The 24265-nt window shown below is 37.3% G+C and overlaps 1 protein-coding gene, 1 long non-coding RNA gene and 1 pseudogene across 3 annotated transcripts; all 3 read left to right on the forward strand.

Moving 5' to 3' along the window:
- The first annotated feature begins 428 nt into the window (after positions 1-428).
- LOC145727029 (uncharacterized) lies at positions 429-9729 on the forward strand (annotated as a pseudogene). The gene is made up of 5 exons (XR_014177771.1): positions 429-620; positions 1578-1662; positions 1741-1968; positions 5755-6218; positions 8477-9729. The product of XR_014177771.1 is annotated as an uncharacterized LOC145727029 (transcript).
- A 546-nt stretch (positions 9730-10275) lies between these two features.
- Positions 10276-11521, forward strand: LOC145733128 (protein OPI10 homolog). The gene is given in 6 exon segments (XM_081985793.1): positions 10276-10571; positions 10665-10794; positions 10846-11059; positions 11113-11222; positions 11225-11290; positions 11293-11521. Coding segments are annotated over 6 exon segments (585 nt in total). The 5' UTR covers positions 10276-10535; the 3' UTR covers positions 11322-11521.
- A 1910-nt stretch (positions 11522-13431) lies between these two features.
- LOC145726663 (uncharacterized) lies at positions 13432-14168 on the forward strand. Its single transcript, XR_014177639.1, has 2 exons — positions 13432-13934; positions 14017-14168. It is a non-coding gene; the product is annotated as an uncharacterized LOC145726663 (long non-coding RNA).
- Positions 14169-24265: the final 10097 nt, after the last annotated feature.

Below are 24265 nucleotides of genomic sequence, written 5' to 3' on the forward strand. Positions count from 1 at the left end.
ATTCTTTTGCGAATATAATAAGTTAAAATTAGTAATTATTAGGTCTGTTCCTAGAGGCAATTTCAAACTCAAAACAGAAAATAATTCTAGCAAAAAACCCATTATATGAAATGTCTGAATTGACTTAAGTAACCCGAAAAACTTAAAGATTGCAAAACATTTACACTGACCTACAACTGACTTACAGTCCAGTTCCTGCTACTACAAGGCAGATAAACTTAGCGAGTTGGCAATGCCGCAACGTTGGTTCGACAGACCAAACCGAAATTTCATTGAGTCATTCTCGGAATTGGCAAACCAATAGCAAACTGTTATCTGATTGGTTGACGCTGACCCATGTTATGCCAATGAAAGCTCCGTTCTGTGAATAAGACAAAGATACGACGATGCACCTTCTCTGTCGAATCCTGCCAGGATTTTCACGCCGCGTCGCGTCCGCGTCATTCAGTTTCATAATTCCTGCGGTTCTGTGCGAGTTCGAACGTGTTCCATTTCGCGCTCTCTACAAATTTTTTTAAAAGAATTCCGTTCAGTTTTTATTTGAAAGATTCGATTATTATTGGTGTCTGGTGTTTCCTTCACATTTTTGCGGGAGAAGTTTCAAAGCTGCCTTCTCGAGAGTAAGTAACCAGGAAAACTAGAAACATATGTTTTGCGGGTGCAGCATAATTGAACTACCTATTATTATAAATAAGATAATGCGGCTGGTAACCTTGATTTTGAATGATTAACTATTATAAATGTTGCGCATAGTGCTTTATTTGTTGCTAGGATCGCTATTTGGTCAATTATTTAATATGTAATACAATAAAGACATGTTATTTTATATTATAAGATTTTCGTGTGACATCGCAAAGTGAAATCTGCGGTTAGTTAACTTAACTTGTCCGAGCTTGCTTATTAAGCTACCTGACGTCAGCGACTCATCGGCGACAGTGGCCAGTGGCGTGCAAAGCGAAAGTCTATTTTTCGATTTTATCGGTTAAAGTTCAAAAAAGCCCACATAGTGTATATTTTTTAAGTATTTATTATTGAATCCACGTTCGAATCGATCGGTTTTTCTGAGAATGGCGTTATTTTTAGCTTTCCGCTTAACAAAAACGTTCCAGTAAGTAAAGTAAATTTGCACTCCAGACTCCAGACATCTTATACACCAACGCTTTGACCACAACATCATTTTCACATTAAAACACATACATATACCTAATTTAAGGAAATACCTAATTGAGGTATAATTTAAGGACTGCCGATAATTTTTCGATGCAAATATAAAACGCAACAACTGGAAAAGTTGTAAAAAAATATGAATAACAAATAAGTATCACCATTATTAGACATATTTCCAGACAAAAACACCTAGTTCGTTTAACACACAGTATAATGACATGTGATGTGCTTATCAAAAAGTAGGTACATAACCACTTACAATAGTTTATTGGCAGGTCATTGTTATGAAGAGGATTGGTTTTAGCCATAAGTTGAAGTTTTTTAGCAGTAAAATGAGTATTTGTATTTTTTAAACACAGATTTTTTACCAATTCTCATAAGTGTTTTTAATAACCGTTACTTTGTTACAGGTTGAGCGTTAAAAAACCTCAACTCTTTCTCTGGTAGGCCTCCAAGGCTAGAAAAATTTCAGCAACCAGAAAAGGCGAATCTAATGTAAGTTACTATTCTACCAACAGTTTTATTAGTGAAATCTTTTATGGTTTTTTTTCCAACAAATTTATTTTATTTCAGTCCCTTTCATCATGGTTTTCACCCAATCTGTGCCTGCACAAGCCGCGTCATGGCGAGAAACCTCCGCCCTACTTATCGCAACCCCACAGGAACTACTCAGAAATATACCGCCCTCACAGTACACAAATGCAAGACATGGACGACTATTTGGACATGGAGACGTTTGTCAATCCGTACGATGTGAATCCAATTATGCACATCAGCAACACTGCGAATGTTGTCTCACAGGTAATTTTTTCTTGGCAGTTTCTTAATTTAAATATGGAACCTGAAAGGATTTTGTATACGTCACAAGGGGTTGTCTGAAAGGGAAAAGTGAAACTTTTGATTGATTGAAGTTTCAAAAGTACTGTACAGTTTTGCTAAACCCATATCGAATCAATTAGTGTGAGATTTGGCCTGATACACTACGGCCCTGTTGTACAATCACAGTTCCAAGACCGGTTGAGTTGAACTGCGACTGATGATTGTTGAACTTTTTCATAAGAAATGCATTGCTGTCAAAGTGACGTTCCTGACTTGAAACAGGTTGAAAGATTAAACCACTGTTGTACTACTGGCCGTACAAGTTTGTTGGTCTCCAGGAGATTAATATTATTGACATTGGCAATTGATTGTTGGCTGGTAAAAATGGCGGCTTTAGGACATTTCTGTTGACATTAAAGAGCGGTTATTACATTTTAAACCTTTTGAGCTTGTCATCATGTGAGTGAGATTATTTTCCATTTAAGGTTAAAACCTTAAATTAGGATTTTGACTCTAATGATAGATTCACATGAGATGAGCAGTAAGTATTTGCGTAAATCACAGTATTGGTAGATTTTGAGTGGTAAAAAAAGCAGAGCAAGCTAAAAGCTGCTTTTTTGACCAATCACAAACTACCCCCACTGTGCCTGAGCTTAACGCAAAATTTAAAAAAAGTTAAAGTTATAGACACCAGTAGTTTGTGATTAGTCAAAAAAAGCAGCAAGCTGAAAGCTGCTTTCTTTGACTAATCACAAACTATCCACTGCGATGAGATTAATAGCGAATTCGACTGGCGGCACTAGTGCGCACTATTCTGCACTGAAAGCACACTCGCTCGGTGCTGGTTGTTCGACTGACAAAGTTCTGCACTGGTTTTGAAAATATTTATGTTCGTCTCGGAAATGCACTGATTTAGTGCGGTCTGTGAGAATTCGGCTGGGTTGCATTTGGTGCGGTGTTTTAGCACTTAGTGCAAAATTTTAGAACTGTGCTGTAGTATAGTTCTAGTTCAGTTCTGTCTAGAGATACAAACAAAACAAATAAATAGAAATGGTGTCAACGGCTTTACTTGAAGAATTTTTAATAAACACGTCATCTAGCACCAAGAGTGATTCCTGAGATGAAGAGTGGTTATTATACATGACAGGAGAGAATGGTCTCAGATAAGCGGGTCAAGCAAGACTACTGCTTTTTACCCTCCCATCGCTGTAGACCAAAAGGAAAGGTCCGGAAGAAGGACTCCATTAACAGTCACTGGTATTTCCCTTGAAATATTTCCCTTTCGGGAATTACCAGTGTTGCAACGGTGTCCCCTGTCCTGGGTGAGAGTGCCCCGGCTGACAACGGGGCTCTTCTGCGCTCTTCTTGTCTTGAATTCTTCTTTCTTCGTCAGCTGGTCATCCTGGTGGAGGTCATGGTGAAGAGTGGTTAGCCTGCTTGGGACAATTTGATAAATTAGATAAATTTTCTGTTAATTGTCAATCCCAGTCGAATCAACCTCGTTTTAATAACTGCACTGATGTGGCTCGCACTTTCTTAGTGCAGCGTGCTAACTGCACCTAATCGGAGTTAGAGCAACTTTTACATGGCACTGAGAAAATACGAATTGAACTGGGGTAGGCCGTGCACTCGGATAGTGCTTCCCAGTCGAATTCGCCATTAGCAGTAGCAGCTGTTTTTTGAACTATGATTTCGAATCCAAAGACGTTACGATCTAAAAATCACATGACATTATGATACCATAATCACATGAAGGTCACGTGATCTTTGAATTATAACGCGTTGGGATCCGAAACCACAAAGAAAGCGAAACATATTATTAAGAAAATGTTTCGTTAAGGGGCCATCACTAAGGTCACATGACTTGTTAAGTTAATTTATATTCCTGCTGAATAACGATTTTGTAATGTTAATAATTTTAACAGTCTACAATTATACACTTTTGTGGCTTGAAAACTCTAGCACAGTACTCTAGTAGATCTTTGATTCACTCCTGAACATCAAAAGATTCAAATTTTGTTTTGACAACCTTGTAAAAACCATTCGCATTTGGTACATTCAGCAGTTGCTGGCAAAAATTGTACTTTATCACCTCTATGTGTGCCGTATATTGTGACTCATCAATAACATGCTGAAACACGTTTGAAATCAGATGGTATTAAATTCTCACGCACTGATGCAGGAAATTCAGTCCGAGATAAGTGCTGGTGACGAACGCTTCAAACCAATTTTTTCTATGTATCCGTTTTTTTGTTCATTCATTGTTTTTATACCAATTTTTAGGTGATAAAATAAATTTGTTTTTTAACGACAATTTTTATGTTGATTATTCTCTGCTCTAGAACAGTTGCGGTGGCGTCAACGATACGGATGACGACAAGCTTATTCCTAAATCCAAATAAGGTTTCCAATTAGTAAAGCACTCTAAGTGAAGTAAAATAAACTTAGAACTTTTAAGTTACATTAACGCATTACGATGTGTAAATAGATTTAAGTAAAAATCAGTGCGCTATACAGTGCGTATATAAAAAACTGATTTCAAGTTCTTAGATCATCTTCAAACATGATCGATCAGATTGTGTGACAGGTTAACTTCATAATAATACCGATTCTGTAACTTTATGAATTTATGCTGTAAAGTGGCTGAAGCATACCTATCCATTTTATTAATTAATTTAAGTTCTTTCTTTATTGATAGATTTTTTTATTCTAAAATTTTTTAAACTTTTAAGATTTTTTTTGATGTATCTATCATATTGATTCCTTATGAATAGTTTTAAAAATGTCCATATCTCTGAATTTTGGTATACATTTTTATAATTTGTGACGTTATCCTACTTTTCTTCTAGTTTGATTTTCCGTGTAAATGTTAATTCCATTATAAATATATTTTTCGTAATATATAGGGGTTTCATAAATAAACTGAAGAAGTTTATACCGTGAATGAAACACCCATATGAATACCTAATAAAATTTGTGAAAAAAAAGTGTGGGAGAAGCTTTTTTTTGAGCTCAATAACTATTTTTACTTTTCTCAAGAACTTAAATACATCTGAAGTTATAGATGCAGAGGGTATAGATATTAGACTGGCCAACATACGTACTTATGCTATATACTATGAATTAGTAAAAATTAGATAATAATCCAAAGTATCAACTTATTTGTTAGAAGAGTTGAGACACGATATTTCTCAATGTGTGACATCGTCGACACTTATAACAGCAAAAAAATTTAAACCACAGAATCGATTTATTGCCGAAGTGACCTACAACTTAAATAGGAATAGGGGAAAAGGCACTTAAATTGTGTTTTGGTACCCTATTCCGCAAAAACAAATGACTGGAAGGACATCAACTTTTCGTTAATTTAAAAAAATGGCCGGTCATTTACCTACATGTACTTATTAGTCTTAATGTCTTTTTAGGTGAGTGCAAAATCCAGATTACGTATTAACACAAAAAATCGACACACCACAAGACCAGCTGAAAATGGAGGAGTTCAGCGATCTTTCCGCCCTTTTGGCGACCGAAACCTCCAAAAATAGATTTAACCGGCTCTATAGATGAATTAAACACTCCCGTTTTTTGGTTAGTAGCGTCATTTTCCGCTGTCAACTTGTTAATTTTAGTTTAGAGCAAAACGATGCTGACGGCCACTTTTTTGGTTTTTCCTTTTCCAGATAAGGAGGCATTTGACTTTACGCCGCCGCCATCAGCAAAACCATCAGGCTTAAAATTAAAGACGAATACTACAATGCACAATACAATAACTATCCAAGAGCCCAGCCATTTTTAAAGATTTAAGTTTAGCCCTGGATAATCAGGTGCATAACGACGTGGGCATGGAATCAACCGACATGTATTTGTATCCGTCAACCGCCCACGATTTACTCAATAACTATAGTAATAATGTGAAAAACGCGAATGGAAACTCGTTCGCTAGTAATTTAAGCGTTTACTCTAATAATAACAATACTATTAAAATCTCTAACTCTACTGGAACGTCACCCCAAGAAGACCGATATTCCTGCATATCTTCCCCAGCTGAAGAGTTTTCGGTCCGGAGAATTTCGAACTATACGCAGAACACCAAACCCAGATTGAATTTGATGCTAGAACGGTTCAAATTTCCCGTCAAACAAGAAGGAATGTCCACATTAAACACTCCCGATGTCATCGATGAAGTTGTCCAAATGGGGAGCGATTTTAATATTTTGGATTTGGTTAACGAGGTAAGTTAAAGTTGTAATTATTTACAAACTCGTTGAGACTGGCGTTGTCTCATATTTGCTTATGTACCAGCCAGGACAACTCTTTCTTTTTTTAAACGTCATATTTGGAATTCGTCTTTTCATTTGTTTTGGTAACCATCAGCCATTTTCGAGACATTTAATTTCTTTAGAAGCACGCTTTGAACCACTCCTACTACTTTAATTGAGGAGGTAGACAAAAAGTTAAGTAGCAAAATTGTTCGTCGAGAAACAGAAATTAGATTCATCGTATTTTGCTATACCATTCCATTTAAATTTTCAGAGTTTTCGGACATTTATTTTAGTGCTATTGAGAGGCTTTCTAGCAGTAGATTTAGAAAGCTGAAAATTTTTCCAGCGTTTTCCTCGTGGCTACGTTATAAGACAGATTTTTTTTCAAAACGTTATTGCTATGTGTAATATTCAGATAGATAAATTTGCTCTTTATATGTATACATATGCAGTTTTTGAGAAACAGACGCGTGTACAGTTTGTATTGGGACACCCTGTACAAAACATCAGAGGTCAACATGACAGTTGATGTATCTGGAACACTAATTTCGGGTCATCCGCCCCTGCGTATAACAAAAGTAAAGTAACCGAAAGACAGCAAAAAATGGTATTTGGTTGTGAAGAAATTGTTCTGAAAGGTTTTAAAAAGTGTCGTTTAGAACATAATACAATGTTGCTAAAATACATGCATTATTGTTACCGTGGAAATGATCAAAGATTTATGCTCGATTAATTAGGAAAAAGTTGCTGTTTTTAATGCCAAGTTTGCAGCGTTTTTTATTGTAGGAATAAAATTTTTGACTTTTAATATAGGTGTATAGCTTTAAACATTATTGACATAGAAACGTTGATTATCGGGGGTAATTGCACAAGTGCATAAAAATTACCGATAATTTTGCATGAAAACTTGTTATCTCTTAACTGCATGAGTTTATTGTCATATTTTTTTGGCGAAAGAGCCCGACACGAAGGTGGAGGGCTTTTTTAGAAAAAAAATATGAAAATGACCGAATGCAGTTTGCAAAGATAACAAGTTTGAACGCAGAATTATCAGGGTCATTTTTAAGGCACGAATGTAATTTTGGGGAATATTTCCCGAATAAAGAAAATGTTTTGGTTTTGCTGCAAACTATAGATTGCTCAATGGAGCTCAATGAACAAGTTCCAAACCGTTCATTAATTTATTGTTGACATCGAGTTTGACATTTTTTGGTTATATAAAAAGTCAAAAAAATGCGCATGGACACAATTAGTGTACTAGCAATAGGCTCTACAACATGCAGAGTTCGTTATAGATACGTACAGTGCAATTATCGAAATGCAATTATCACTTTAGATGCAATTATCGCTGTCATTCTGGTGAAAATGCACTGCTCATATGGGACATTTAACACATGAGGAAATATTCGGGGTAATTGCACAAGTGCATAAAAATTACCGATAATTTTGCCTAAACTTGTTATCTCTTAACTGCATGAGTTTATTTTCAATATTTTTTTGGCGAAAGAGCCCGACACCGAAGGTGAGGGCTTTTTTAGAAAAAAAATATGAAAATGACCGAATGCAGTTTGCAAAGATAACAAGTTTGAACGCAGAATTATCAGGTCATTTTTAAGGCACCAATGTAATTTTGGGAATATTTCCCGATAAAGAAAATGTTTTGGTTTTGCTGCAACTATAGATTGCTCAATGGAGCTCATGAACAAAATCAAACCGTTCATTAATTTATTGTTGACATCGCGTTGACATTGTTTGGTTTATAAAAGTCAAAAACTGCGCAAGACAACAATTAGTATACTAGCAATAGGCTCTACAACAATGCAGTCGTTATAGATACGTACAGTGCAATTATCGAAATGCAATTATCACTTTAGAATGCAATTATCGCTGTCATTCTGGTGAAATGCACTGCTCATATGGGACATTTAACACATGAGGGAAATATTCATATTCATTGCATATCAGAGTGTAAGCAAACAAAAAAATGAGAATTTTATCGATCTTAAATTGGTTACACCCTGTTTAAATAAAAATACTTCAAACAGTAGCTTTTCCTTCAATTTTCTAATCGTGTATTTTCTATCATTTTCAACAATGCAATCCTTAAAGTTTTGTTGTTGAAAAGCTGTAAAGTGCTATATATTGGCTTTTAATTGGTTTGCTTTTGAGTGATTATATCATGGCCTGAATATTGCTATTAACAAGTTGTAAATAACACTCTTTTTCAGGATATTACCGTCATAACACCTGATGACGACCTCCTAGCGGCACTGACTAGCCCTCTAGTCTTCTCATCAGAATCAGCGTCCCACTTCGTGCGAACCACAACCCAAACCCCACCAGGAAACGAAAACACTCAGAAAACGACGACGAGTACGTTCCGCCAACGAAAAAAACGTCTTCAGAACCGGATTCGAGCGATTCTCAAGACTCGTACTATACATCAGAAAGTGATCGCGCGTAAAATGTTAAACCGCGCGGCAGGCCACCGCGTCGCGCCGATTCGGTGTCGAGTGACGGATCGAAAGACCAGGATGTGTCGCGGTACCGCGAATTGAGAGACAAAAATAACGAAGCGGTCGCGAAAATCCCGTCTGAAACGCAAAATCAAGGACCAGGAGTACGAGAAGGAGGCGGACGAGTTGCACATGAAGAATATTAGACTTAAGGCGCAAGTAGAGGAGCTGGAAAAAATGGTCAGCACATTTTAGGGATAATTTATTTAAAATATTAGTTGCAAAATAGACAGGTTTGTTTAATTATCATTCTATTAGCGTGTAACTGAAAGAAAATTGTATTCATCTTTTTTAAAAGTGTAAACTTTCTTATAACAACTTGAATTTGAATGCTTATGATTTGTTATTTTTGGCATGTATGTTATATCTTCTATACACACTGAAGAAGCCACTTGGATTACTTTGGCTTGGTCAGTATAATAAATATTTTACGAACACTACTTATTTTGCTACAATGTAGCACAATAAACTGGTAATTGTTATAACATACCTGGAAGTTTTTGTTAATAATGTTAATTAAAAACTAGTTTTAAGAACAATTTTTTTAGTGGACTACACTATATTAGCGTACCGGCTCTATTTTGTACTCTTTTGTAATTTATACCTCTATATTTCCTTAAATGGTGTTTGAACATTATTATGTTTACTTTATATACATTATATTTTAATCGCATGTTAGGGGAGTGGCTAAACAGTGTTGGGAATGACCTCCTCTAAGAACAGTAATTCCTCGTTTGTAACGTAAGAACTTTTTTAGTTTACTTTGTATGTTGAGTTTCCAGAGTTATTTACAACTAAAAATTCGAGTTTCTGACTGTTGGGAGAACGTTTCCATTACAGTCACCGTTGAATTTGCTGGAAACAGTTCTACTTTCAGACAGGAACAAGTACTCTGGGATAAATATGTATTCTATTGGTATATGTATATTATGTTCATTTAATAAAATTGTGTTACTTGAAAGTTTTTTTTTGTGTTTTTCTTCTCCCATTCAGACCAATTTGATGTAAGTACTGTCACAGGTACTATACAAGGCGTTTCAGGTTTTAATACGCAAATTTTAAACTGCGTATTCTATCTGAAAATAAGTAATTGGATAAGCCAACTTTTTGCAAAACCCTACAGGATATAATTTTTTTATTTTGATTCAATTTTCCTTGTTTAATTTAGAAGCTTCAGCTCTAACTTTTTCCGTTAGTGTCAGTTTTCAAAAAAAATTACAAATTTATTAAAAAACACCCCAATTTCTCTACCAATGTGCATAATGAATTTTCTGTAAATAAAAATGCAATTTGCTTGAAAACGGTTTACTGTATTCTAGATGATTCTAGCAGATTTTAGTATTTATTTGAATTTGAAATATTCATACCACCTAGTCTCTGCCACCTATCTAATCACTGGTTTAGAACTTTTGTTCTTTGATCCACTTCCATGGGATTGACTGATCACTGATGGATTTTTGTCAATGTCCAACTGTCAAAAATAAGTTTTTAAGGAAGACTGAAGAGTGAAGTTGTTTGTGTTTGGTACTTTTGGTAGTTTGGTTTTGTGTTTGTGATTGGTCGAATTGACTGGAATATTGCAGAATAAATATAGAAAAATCAAATGCATGCTTGAAATTTTGTTTGTTTTCTTGTAAGTTTACTCGCCTCTATTTTTCTTGTGAAAAAATCAGAAACGGCTACTGTTTTTATTAGTAATACATTCTGTTAATTCACCTTTTGAATTCCCCTAGAGTTTTTTCCACCTAAATTCCGGTCCCAGGTTACCAAAATGGCTATGTTTGGTCTTATAGTGTCTGGACGATTGGTAAGTGCAAATTTAAAGCAGTAATAATTATTTGGCAATATGAATAGGTGATTTAAAGCCTACTTTACTTTAAACACATGTTTACTTTCACAGGTCCAGACAGAATTTCAGCAGCTGAATGAAAAGCAATGTGTAACCACAATTGCAGATGCAGATAATATTAATCATATAGTTGTATTCCTTACAGGAAATATTCCATTCCCAGAAGGAACGGCAGGGCAAGGTACTAACTACCTTACATTACTGGGTTGTTTAAGTACAACATGGATTTTAGTTTATTTCAGCTGGCCTGATCCAAATGCCCCTCCAAACTGGCAGCTACTGGGTTACCTTTCAAATAACAAGCCTTCAGCTATTTTTAAAATATCAAACTTGAAAAGATTACATGAAATGGGTGATTATTCAAATATGATGTTTGGACAATCCCATATAGTTCACAATGCCCAAATAGGAATTAGTATTGGTTAGTTTTACTTGATTTATCAACCGTTTGTGTTATCAATAACAGTAATTATTCTAGAACCTCTAGCAAATATTCAAGAAGTCCCTTCAACAGATGGACCAGAAACCCAAGTCACATTTGCTCAAAAATGTTGAAAAGTTTCATGGACTATGTGTTATCCTACACCATAACACAGGCCAATATGGTTCCAGATCCCACTGCACATATGTCCCTCTGTCTACTGTGCAGAATTGGTACACAAACTTTGAAAGGCGTTTGCACAGCATCCAAATTTTTGGAAGTCTTAATTAACAATTTTTGCAAAGTTTATGTTTCAGAAAGTAAGTCTTAAGTCATAAGTTTGGTCTTATACTTGTTAACTTATTGTAACATGCTTTTCAAAATGCATCAGATTTATTTTTCACACATTGCAAATGATTTTTTAGTTTTACTGGCTTGTCTTTGTGAGGATGTGATCTTTTTATATTAAATGTTTATTATCATACAATATTGTTTTACTTAGATTCACTGCCTAAAGAGTTGCAGCAGCTCTTCAATCAGTCATTAAATGAAATAAGTACAAAAAATGCACTTTAAAATTTTCATAGGTTATATCCCCAGACGTTCAAGTTTTATCGGGTAAACTGTGCATAGGTGATTTTTTGCAAAATTTTGCTTGGAAAATGATTGAGACTAAATAATTCGACGATAAAATCCTGAGACCGCAGGTCAAGGTGCAAGTCAATATTTTGACAGAAAATTCAAAATGGCGGCCTCGAACTGTCAAAAAATACAACTTTTTTATTTGTCAAGTTACAGTTGACGTCTCGGTGTCATTTATGTTAAAATGTCCCGGAAGAGACTCTGGTGCAGTCGGTTTTTTGATATCTCAAAAACTAACAGAGTTAGATCTAAAATTTAACATTTTAACTGTCTGTGTTAATTGTGTAAAATTTCTTTGCCAGGAACTCGGCCGGATTAAGCGACATGAAATCTGACTGAAAAATATTTACAATATAATATGTGATATTATGGTAAAGGAAATTTGACGCCTTCTAGCGTCCAAACGGTGTTATCAATCAGCTCATGGGGGGACATTTATAGAAAGCTTGAAATCTGCTCTATCGTTGTATGATTTTTTGACGTAACTTGTCAAATAAGGGAGTAATTTAGGGTCAAAGCAACGAGTGTCACAAAATATGTTATTTTATGGTGAAGAGAACTTTGACGCCCTCTAGCAGCCAAACGACGTTATCAATCAACTCGAGGGGGGATATTTTTGGAAAGCTTCAATTCTGCTCTATCTTTTGTTTTCTATATAACCCAAACCTAACCCAACCTAACCTAACCTTAACCACTTAAAGATCTCTTCTACTCCTAATAACATAATATATTATTAATGGTCATTGATTTTGTGCTGTGTTATTGTGCTTTGCACAATAAAGCGAAAATAGTAATTTGACATACCAACCTTACTAACATTTTGTTTTCATAAAAAGGTTGGGTTAGGTTTGCGTTAGGTTTGGGTTAGGTTAGGTTAGGTTAGGTTAGGTTAGGTTGACTGTTGTGCATGTCGACTTGGCAACGTCGCAAATTGTCGTTCGCTGGCTCTAATCTTGGTTATTACTGTCAGCGCGCGCGCCAGGCAACCTTCGTGTCCTTCCGTCCATCATCGCATTCTGGCCTCGCCTCCGTTTTCCAAGACGCTCGCATATTTTTAATTTTGTATTCTGGCGCGAGTTCACACACGTTTTGTTCCGGTCACTTTGACAGCTAATAACGTCAAAACCAGTCCGATTTCACTAGGCTTGATGGTACTCATTTTCGACTAATTTGGGGACGGGGAATCCATTCCAGCTGTCAAAATGACAGTAGCTGTCACTCAATTCGAGACACTGGCGATTTGTGGAGATATCAAAAAAGTGATTTCACCAATGGATTGGGCGCCCCAAAATTAGCCAAAACCACCCTTCACTCGATTTGTTTTGATAAAAAACGCACTTGAGATGCATTATTGCTATTCTGTCACTTTGACAGCTAATAACGTCAAAACCAGTCCGATTTCACTAGGGTTGATGGTACTCATTTTCGACTAATTTGGGGACGAGGAATCCATTCCAGCTGTCAAAATGACAGTAGCTGTCACTTAGTTCGAGATCGGCCAAACGGTTGTTATCAATCAACTCATGTGGGGATATTTTTTGTTTTCTATGATATGGTCCATTTTTTTTCCCGTCGCGGTTACGTCATCATTTGCCTTTCTTGTCTATTACGTGCGTTCCGAGCGCGATAGAATTTTGACGTCATCGGCCGCCATTGTTGGCAAATTAATAGTAAACAAAGCGAAATGTTTTATTTTTGATGTAAATTTTACAATATTTCGATGTAACTACTGCGATACTAGATAGGTACCTAGATAGGTACCTAGATAATGTGTGTGTGTGTTGTGTGTGTATGTTTCGGGAAGAGAGTTTTGAAAATGCCACCCACCTACACTTTGCAACTATCAAGGGGCCCAGTGAAACATTCTGAAGGAAAACAGAAAAGAATGCCTTTTCTAATAAAAAACACACAATCACAATGAAACAGCCCATGCATATAGGTACCTATTTACTTAGTCCCAAGAACCAAGTTTATTCAAGCCAGTGGTTGTTTCTCAATCAAAGAAACATGGATGCTGACAAGGTGATTTACCTAATATTATAAAAAGGAAGGCCCCTACCTTTTAATGAGCTGCTAATACTAAATAGCTTATGTTTCAGGTAGGTACCTTTCTGGAGTTTGCTTATCATGCTTTGAAAGGGTCCCATTATCAACGGCTGCTGTAAAAGACTCCTGGTGACTGAACAACGAAAGGTGTTTGAAGCAATGGTTATAATGGTGTTGTCAAAATCCATATGCAGAGTGTTGAAATATTTCAGGTAACATTAGAAAGATATAGGACATAGGTACCTAACTATGTTACTTAATATGTAAATTTGATCAAATGCCATTATTTTACAGAATTAGCCCCCCTTGCCTATACTTCTCTGACTACCTATAAGGCTAGAAACAGATGGTGCTACTGTTAAATACAGTATTTTACATCAGATAGTAGGTTAAATTACTATTTTAATTGTATTCATTATGAAATATACAAATAAAATCTTTAAGAAGAGTTTATTTTTTATCAAAAGTCTAGTTTTCTTCATAAAATTTGATAACTTACCTACCTGCTCTTTGGTATAATAAATCACACAACAAAACAAAATTGATATGTATTTAATGCTGCTGAGTAAATTTACAAAAGAAAATACCTAAATAAGCAATTTAAATCACAAAAGCAAGTTGTTAAAACAGCAACAATTCTGTTGTAAGTTAAAACACTGCTACATCATCACCAAACTGCAAGAACTTCCTAATAGTCTCCAGGATTGGACACACATTGCCTGCCTTTCGTTTCTTGCAAATTTTATGGATTGGGCTGTTAATGAGGACTCGTTTGAATGCACCTCCAGTGCTCCAGTGCTCTTTCCAGATAATTAAAATTGAATGTGGTTGTTCCCAAGCCAAAGTTTAATTGGTTTGTTTACCACCAAGTGTTGCAACACTAATTAATAAACTTAAACAACAACCCTAAATTAAGTTTTTATTTCTTCTGTATGTAGTTTTTGCTGTTTTTAAATTTTTTAAAATTCTTACCCTCAAAATGTTTAGCCGCCGACTGTCAGTTGAGACTGTGCCCTATGTTGCCACATCTTCCACGAGCAGATGTGAACCTAGTGTATTGTTTGTTGCAGTAATACCTAAACGGACCGATTTTGAAAAAAAAGTATTTATTCATGTCTCTAAAAAGAGAAGGGTTCTCTCGCAACTTAAAGAGCACCTTGCGTGTCACCCTTTACGGGGCTGAACTAGACTCGCCCTCCCCCTACATTCATGCACACGACGGCAATTACTGCAGTATTGGCCCATCTCATCTGCGGGTAATATACCTTATTACCCCCAGATATCATCCGCCGCTTTATAGGTACCTTACTTACTTTATTTTTATAATAAACGAGGCTTACTTACTTGTGACCTGAGTGTTTCGATCTCGACCATCCATCCCTTACTACGCACCCCTAAACGTGACAATATGGCGGACGGAGCATTTGATGACGTAAGCGCCACGGAAAAAAAAATGAACCATACACGGCATTTTGCGTGTAGCGGTGATAATTTGGACTTTCTTGCTGACTGTCCTTTCAAACTGTGTTCCTGACAGTTATTCAAACCTTCATACCGCTTTTCGCCCTCACTGTACAAAATTTTCTAGTGGTTTTTTATGTTATTGAATGAGGATTCCAAAAATGTGGGGTCATGACATTTTGGCGTATCTTGTTAAATAAGGGAGTAATTTAGGGTCAAAGCAACGAGTGTCACAAAATATGTTATTTTATGGTGAAGGAACTTTGACGCCCTCTAGCAGCCAAACGACGTTATCAATTCGAAAATTCAAAATGGCTGCCTGGGACGCCATTTTGTCTGACATTTCTTGAAACTACGTGAAATTTGCTTTAAAATGAGGTGCAAGTCAATATTTTGACACAAAATTCAAAATGGCGGCCTCGAACTGTCAAAAAATACCACTTTTTTATTTGTCAAGTTACAGTTGACGTCTCGGTGTCATTTTATGTTAAAATGTCCCGGAAAAGACTCTGGTGCAGTCGGTTTTTTGATATCTCAAAAACTAACAGAGTTATATCTAAAATTTAACATTTTAACTGACTGTGTTAATTGTGTAAAATTTCTTTGCCAGGAACTCGGCCGGATTAAGAGACATGAAATCTGACGGAAAAATATTTACAATATAATATGTGATATTATGGTAAAGGAAATTTGACGCCTTCTAGCGTCCAAACGGTGTTATCAATCAGCTGATGGGGGGACATTTTTAGAAAGTTTGAAATCTGCTCTATCGTTTATTTTCTATGATATTTTGACGTAACTTGTCAAATAAGGGAGTTATTTAGGGTCAAAGCAAGGTGTGTCCCAAAATATGTGATTTTAGGGTGAAAGAATTTTGACGCGTTCTAGCGTCCAAACGGTGTTATCAATCAGCTCAAGGGGGGACATTTTTAGAAAGCTTGAAATCTGCTCTATCTTTTGTTTTCTATGACATTTTGACGTAACTTGTCAAATAAGAGAGTTATTTAGGGTCAAAGCGACGTGTGTCCCAAAATATGTGATTTTAGGGTAAAAGAATTTTGACGCGTTCTAGCGTCCAAAAAAAATTCGAAAAATGCCATTTTTTGTCAAAATTTTCAATTTATTATTTTGCTCCATAAGGGTTCTAATGCACAGCAAAGGGCATATTTATACAAAAGAACATTAAATTAGGTGAAATAAGCACAAAAAAAGCACTTTAAAATTTTTCACTTTTCAAAAACATTGAAAGAATGGGGGGGTATTAGAGAGGTTTTTTAGGTACTTTTTGAAATTCAATATCTCGGTAACGGGAGGAGCTACAGAGGCCATTTTTAACCCATTTTGTAGTATTTTTTATGCTTTTTCGAATGGCGTTGGAACGAATTTTCTGCGAATTTAAATAAAAGAGCTACGATTTTTCAAAAAGTGTGAAAATTCAATTTTTGTCAAAAGTGCAATTTTGGCAAATTTTTATTTTGCTCCATAAGGGTTCTAATGCACAGCAAAGGATATATTTATACCAAAGGACCTCAAATTAAGGGAAATAACCACTTTGAACCTTTCAGAAATTCAAAAAATGCCATTTTTTGTCAAAATTTTCAATTTTTTTTTTTGCTCTATAAGGGTTCCAATGCACAGCAAAGGGCATATTTATACAAAAGAACATTAAATTAGGTGAAATAAGCACAAAAAAAGCACTTTAAAATTTTTCACTTTTCAAAAAAATTGAAAGAATGGGGGGGTATTAGAGAGGTTTTTTAGGTACTTTTTGAAATTCAATATCTCGGTAACGGGAGGAGCTACAGAGGCCATTTTTAACCCATTTTGTAGTATTTTTTATGCTTTTTCGAATGGCGTTGGAACGAATTTTCTGCGAATTTAAATGAAAGAGCTACGATTTTTCAAAAAGTCTGAAAATTCAATTTTTGTCAAAAGTGCAATTTTGGCAAATTTTTATTTTGCTCCATAAGGGTTCTAATGCACAGCAAAGGGCATATTTATACAAAAGAACATTAAATTAGGTGAAATAAGCACAAAAAAAGCACTTTAAAATTTTTCACTTTTCAAAAAAATTGAAAGAATGGGGGGGTATTAGAGAGGTTTTTTAGGTACTTTTTGAAATTCAATATCTCGGTAACGGGAGGAGCTACAGAGGCCATTTTTAACCCATTTTGTAGTATTTTTTATGCTTTTTCGAATGGCGTTGGAACGAATTTTCTGCGAATTTAAATAAAAGAGCTACGATTTTTCAAAAAGTCTGAAAATTCAATTTTTGTCAAAAGTGCAATTTTGGCAAATTTTTATTTTGCTCCATAAGGGTTCTAATGCACAGCAAAGGATATATTTATACCAAAGGACCTCAAATTAAGGGAAATAACCACTTTGAACCTTTCAGAAATTCGAAAAATGCCATTTTTTGTCAAAATTTTCAATTTTTTTTTTTTGCTCTATAAGGGTTCCAATGCACAGCAAAGGGCATATTTATACAAAAGAACATTAAATTAGGTGAGATAAGCACAAAAAAAGCACTTTAAAATTTTTCACTTTTCAAAAAAATTGAAAGAATGGGGGGGTATTAGAGAGGTTTTTTAGGTACTTTTTGAAATTCAATATCTCGGTAACGGGAGGAGCTACAGAGGCCATTTTTAACCCATTTTGTAGTATTTTTTATGCTTTTTTCGAATGGCGTTGGAACGAATTTTCTGCGAATTTAAATAAAAGAGCTACGATTTTTCAAAAAGTCTGAAAATTCAATTTTTGTCAAAAGTGCAATTTTGGCAAATTTTTATTTTGCTCTATAAGGGTTCCAATGCACAGCAAAGGGCATATTTATACAAAAGAACATTAAATTAGGTGAGATAAGCACAAAAAAAGCACTTTAAAATTTTTCACTTTTCAAAAAAATTGAAAGAATGGGGGGGTATTAGAGAGGTTTTTTAGGTACTTTTTGAAATTCAATATCTCGGTAACGGGAGGAGCTACAGAGGCCATTTTTAACCCATTTTGTAGTATTTTTTATGCTTTTTCGAATGGCGTTGGAACGAATTTTCTGCGAATTTAAATAAAAGAGCTACGATTTTTCAAAAAGTCTGAAAATTCAATTTTTGTCAAAAGTGCAATTTTGGCAAATTTTTATTTTGCTCCATAAGGGTTCTAATGCACAGCAAAGGATATATTTATACCAAAGGACCTCAAATTAAGGGAAATAACCACTTTGAACCTTTCAGAAATTCGAAAAATGCCATTTTTTGTCAAAATTTTCAATTTTTTTTTTTGCTCTATAAGGGTTCCAATGCACAGCAAAGGGCATATTTATACAAAAGAACATTAAATTAGGTGAGATAAGCACAAAAAAAGCACTTTAAAATTTTTCACTTTTCAAAAAAATTGAAAGAATGGGGGGGTATTAGAGAGGTTTTTTAGGTACTTTTTGAAATTCAATATCTCGGTAACGGGAGGAGCTACAGAGGCCATTTTTAACCCATTTTGTAGTATTTTTTATGCTTTTTCGAATGGCGCTGGAACGAATTTTCTGCGAATTTAAATAAAAGAGCTACGATTTTTCAAAAAGTCTGAAAATTCAATTTTTGTCAAAAGTGCAATTTTGGCAAATTTTTATTTTGCTCCATAAGGGTTCTAATGCACAGCAAAGGATATATTTATAGCAAAGGACCTCAAATTAAGGGAAATAACCACTTTGAACCTTTCAGAAATTCGAAAAAATGCCATTTTTTGTCAAAATTTTCAATTTTTTTTTTTGCTCTATAAGGGTTCCAATGCACAGCAAAGGGCATATTTATACAAAAGAACATTAAATTAGGTGAGATAAGCACAAAAAAAGCACTTTAAAATTTTTCACTTTTCTAAAAATTGAAAGAGTGGGGGGGTATTAGAGAGGTTTTTTAGGTACTTTTTGAAATTCAATATCTCGGTAACGGGAGGAGCTACAGAGGCCATTTTTAACCCATTTTGTAGTATTTTTTATGCTTTTTCGAATGGCGTTGGAACGAATTTTCTGCGAATTTAAATAAAAGAGCTACGATTTTTCAAAAAGTCTGAAAATTCAATTTTTGTCAAAAGTGCAATTTTGGCAAATTTTTATTTTGCTCTATAAGGGTTCCAATGCACAGCAAAGGGCATATTTATACAAAAGAACATTAAATTAGGTGAGATAAGCACAAAAAAAGCACTTTAAAATTTTTCACTTTTCAAAAAAATTGAAAGAATGGGGGGGTATTAGAGAGGTTTTTAGGTTAGGTTAGGTTAGGTTAGGTTAGGTTAGGTTAGGTTAGGTTAGGTTAGGTTAGGTTAGAGCGATTACTTATGATAAAGTAATCAAAACCACGTCAGCAGGAATCCCCCAAGGATCCGTAATTGGCCCCCTACTCTGGAATGTGTTCTATGACCCGGTTTTGAAGCTAGAATACCCCAAAGATGTGGAGGCGGTGGGTTTTGCTGATGATCTTGCCGTTATTATACAGGCGGAAAACACCTACGACCTTATAAGCAAATCAAACCGAGCACTTATCCTGATTGATGGCTGGATGAAAAGTAAAGGGCTGGAACTGGCAGCTGAGAAGACTGAATTGCTGGTGCTTAGCGGCAAGAGGGACAGGTCCAGAATTGTTGTCAAAATAGATCGACAGGAAATAAAACCAGTAAAGCAGCTGAAATATCTTGGAATCTGCATTGGACAAGATGGCTACCTTGGCCCCCACGTCCAGATGGTCACTACCAAGGCTGAAGAGAGGCTCTCCGCCCTTTCCAAAGTGATGCAAAACATTAATGGACCAAGCAGCGAGAAGAGATTGTTACTGTATGGTGTCGTGCAGTCAATTGTCCTGTATGGTGCTCACGTCTGGGGTGGTGTCATTGCCATCCAGAAATACGGGAAAATGTTGGAAAGGCTCCAAAGGCGTGCCCTGCTCAGGGTCGTCTCGGGATACCGGACTGTTTCCACCGAGGCTGTGCAAGTGCTGGCTGGTATACCCCCAATAAGCCTGATCATACAGGAGCGGAAAAAAAACCATCGACAAACCAGACAACCATACCAGAAGCCTGGAGAGACAGACGACAATACAAACGTGGCAAACCGACTGGGACAACAACACAACAAAAGGACAATGGACTAAAACACTGATAAAGACTTGAAAACTTGGATTGAGTGCAGACATAGAACAATGGACTACTTTCTGGCGCAGGCTCTGAGTGGACACGGTTCCTTCAAAGCGTACACTTTCAAGCTGGGGGAAAACGGACAACCGATGTTTGTATTGCAACGAAGTAGACACCGCAGAACACACTCTGTTCGACTGTGTCAAATGGGATGAATACAGGACGGAGGCAAGCCGTAAACTTGGAACAGTCATCACCAAGGAGAACATGATAGGCCTTATGCTTCGCGACTCAGCTACATGGAGCACCATACACGCTACATTAAAAAACATTATGCAGGACAAGGAAAAGGACGAACTGCTACAACAACAGGACAACGACTAGGACTCTCTAAACAGGAAACGACGCGAACAGCTGTTTAACGGCGTCAGGAAGGCTGTCCGCCCCCACTGTTGTGATGTAATGCTCACGCGGTTCCAGAATAGTGAGGGGCGAAGGGCGGGCGCGAACTGCGCATGTCCCCCGCCGGTGGAAGTGGTTTAGTGGGTAGTGGCCTGATTAGCACGCCGAGCCCCACACACGGGAGGGCCGCCCAACAACGCCAACACCAAGGCCCTCTCATGGTGCGTAAATGCATTTGCCCAAACCACCTCATCAAAAAAAAAAAAAAAAAAAAAAAGGTTAGGTTAGGTTAGGTTAGGTTAGGTTAGGTTAGGTTAGGTTAGGTTAGGTTAGGTTAGGTTAGGTTAGGTTAGGTTAGGTTAGGTTAGGTTAGGTTAGGTTAGGTTAGGTTAGGTTAGGTTAGGTTAGGTTAGGTTAGGTTAGGTTAGGTTAGGTTAGGTTAGGTTAGGTTAGGTTAGGTTAGGTTAGGTTAGGTTAGGTTAGGTTAGGTTAGGTTAGGTTAGGTTAGGTTAGGTTAGGTTAGGTTAGGTTAGGTTAGGTTAGGTTAGGTTAGGTTAGGTTAGGTTAGGTTAGGTTAGGTTAGGTTAGGTTAGGTTAGGTTAGGTTAGGTTAGGTTAGGTTAGGTTAGGTTAGGTTAGGTTAGGTTAGGTTAGGTTAGGTTAGGTTAGGTTAGGTTAGGTTAGGTTAGGTTAGGTTAGGTTAGGTTAGGTTAGGTTAGGTTAGGTTAGGTTAGGTTAGGTTAGGTTAGGTTAGGTTAGGTTAGGTTAGGTTAGGTTAGGTTTGACTGACTGGCAGACGTTAGAAAATGAACCTTTGTCTCACCACAAACATATATACTTTGCAGTAAAAGATGAGTCACCTCCAAAAAGGCTCTTCAAGGACAAAGTGAGGTTAGACAGGGAAAAGTTAAAGATTTTACTCGACTCTGCAAATTACACATCCCAACTAGAGGATCCTAAGCGCTTCGTATTCACAATCAAGAAACTATACCAGCTAGCAAACACCGGCGGAGCGACGAGACAGGAGAGAGCCGTTCCCTACTGGTGGAACGACGACATTGAGCGCAAAAGAGCAGAGTGCATTTCCGACCGACGAACGTACACGCGACTACTTAGTGACACACGCAATCCAAACCTCGCAGCAGCGGCGAAAACAAAGTACAAGGACAGTAAAAGAGACCTGAACCGACTAATTCGGCAAAGCAAACGCGAACACTGGCGTGGGCTTTGCAGTGAGCTAAACGATGACATATGGGGGCAAGGTTACCGCCTGGTGATGCAAAATCTAAAAAGCACGCCCCTACCCTTCCAACTAGCTGAACAGCGTAAAATGAAAATTATAGGCGCATTGTTCCCTACGAGACAAGACTTTTTAACAAAAGAGGATCTGGAAGAAGAGCCAACGGAATTCTCTATAAAAGAATTAAATGAGGCTTCAGCCAAGCTCAAAACAGGAAAAGCTCCGGGTCCGGACGGCATTCCTGCAGAGATGGTGAAGGAGCTGGTTAAGTGCGCCCCTATCCCACTGCTACGGTCCATGAACGCAATCCTGAAAGAACAGAAGATTCCAAACCACCTCAAAAAAGCAAGACTACTGCTACTACTCAAACCAGACAAGCCCATGGACCTGGACAACTCCTTCAGACCATTGTGCCTCATTAACTCACTGGCAAAACTAGTCGAGCATCTCATAAAATCGAGAGTTGAAACGGCGCTGGAGTCAGATGGAGACTTGGCCAAAAACCAATTTGGCTTCCGCAAGGGCATGTGTACCATCCATGCGATTGACAGAGTCCTGGAACTGGGTAGAAACGGCAAACTAAACGGGAGAGGCCAGAAGTGGGCAGTGCTGGTCACGCTTGACGTCAAAAATGCATTCAACAGCGCGTCTTTTGCTGGCATAATCCAGGCCCTGCAAAGGAGAAACATTCCGCCATACCTGGTAAACCTTGTCGTGAACTATTTCACTGGCAGGGTAATCAAGGATGGAAAGATTACCCATAGAATAACAGCTGGTATACCACAAGGTTCGGTACTGGGCCCACTACTCTGGAACATCTTTTACGACCCGGTGCTGAATCTCACTTATCCGGATGGTGTGGAGACCGTGGGCTACGCTGACGATCTGGCGGCTGTGATAACTGCTCCCGATAGCTGGGAACTAAACCAAAAAACTGTACAAACCCTCAATCTAATACAAAGGTGGATGGAAAACAATGGTTTGAAGCTGGCTCTAGAAAAAACTGAATTCCTGGTCCTCAACGGTCGAAGGGATCGGAGTCACCTTGCCATAAACATCGGGGGAATTACAATAAAACCCAGCAAATCCATAAAATATCTAGGCTGCCATATAGGGGAAAATATGCGATTTGGTCACCATATAGACAACACGGTAAAGAAGACTGAAAAGAAAATTAACTCACTGTCAAGGATAATGCCCAACATGGGTGGGCCAAACACGCAAAAAAGACTTCTGTTGTACGGGGTAGCTCAATCTATGCTCTCATACACTGCCGAAATTTGGGCCGACTGGACCAACTTAACCAAATATAAAACCATGCTCCTAAAAGCGCAGCGTAAAGTCCTGTTACGAGTTGCCTGTTCGTACAGGACCGTCTCAAATGAGGCCCTCCAGGTGGTGTCTGGCATAGCACCTATAGATCTGACCCTACGCGAAGGACGCAGGCATAGGTACCTCTCTCAAAAAGAGGGACATCTATGGTCTAGGACGGGCATCAACAACCGTATCATGGACATTTGGACAGAAATATGGTCACAAAACACCACGAACGCAATTTGGACCAAAAGACTTATACCGGACCTCAAAACCTGGAAAAATTGTGGGCATAGACGGACCGACTACTACTTGACGCAAATTCTAACAGGACATGGCTCCTTTCGGGCATACACACACAGACTTGGAAAGACTGACAATACTTGTATATATTGCAACGACGTGGACGATGCAGAACATACGCTCTTCCACTGCCCTAGATGGTCTGTGGAAAGGGCGGAAGCAGCCACATACTGTGATGCGGAACTGACACCGGACAACCTAGTAGCTTTAATGATCAGCGACGAGGAAAGCTGGAATGCGTTACACAGCATGATACGCGCAATCATGACTGGGAAAGAAAAAGAAGAAAGACTGTGGTCGAACCAATAGCTAAGACCAGACACTCGTAAGTGCTCTGTGAAGTATATCTCACCAAGATGTTTCCGCAGAACAACTGTACGCTACCAGGACCAAAAAAGAGGAAAGCAGTTTAGTCGGTCGGTGATCCCTGGATGGGAAGCCAACCCGACACTATGTGAGCACACTAGATCGATTTACGCCAAGCTCACATGTCTGGAAGGCAGATTCTGTAAACCTCTATAAAAAAAAAAAAAAAAAAAAAAAAAAAAAAAAAAAGGTTAGGTTAGGTTAGGTTAGGTTAGGTTAGGTTAGGTTAGGTTAGGTTAGGTTAGGTTAGGTTAGGTTAGGTTAGGTTAGGTTAGGTTAGGTTAGGTTAGGTTAGGTTAGGTTAGGTTAGGTTAGGTTAGGTTAGGTTAGGTTAGGTTAGGTT

This window comes from Ips typographus, linkage group LG1, assembly GCF_016097725.1.
Source record: "Ips typographus isolate SLU linkage group LG1, UJ_Ityp_2.0, whole genome shotgun sequence".
NCBI lineage: Eukaryota > Metazoa > Arthropoda > Insecta > Coleoptera > Curculionidae > Ips > Ips typographus.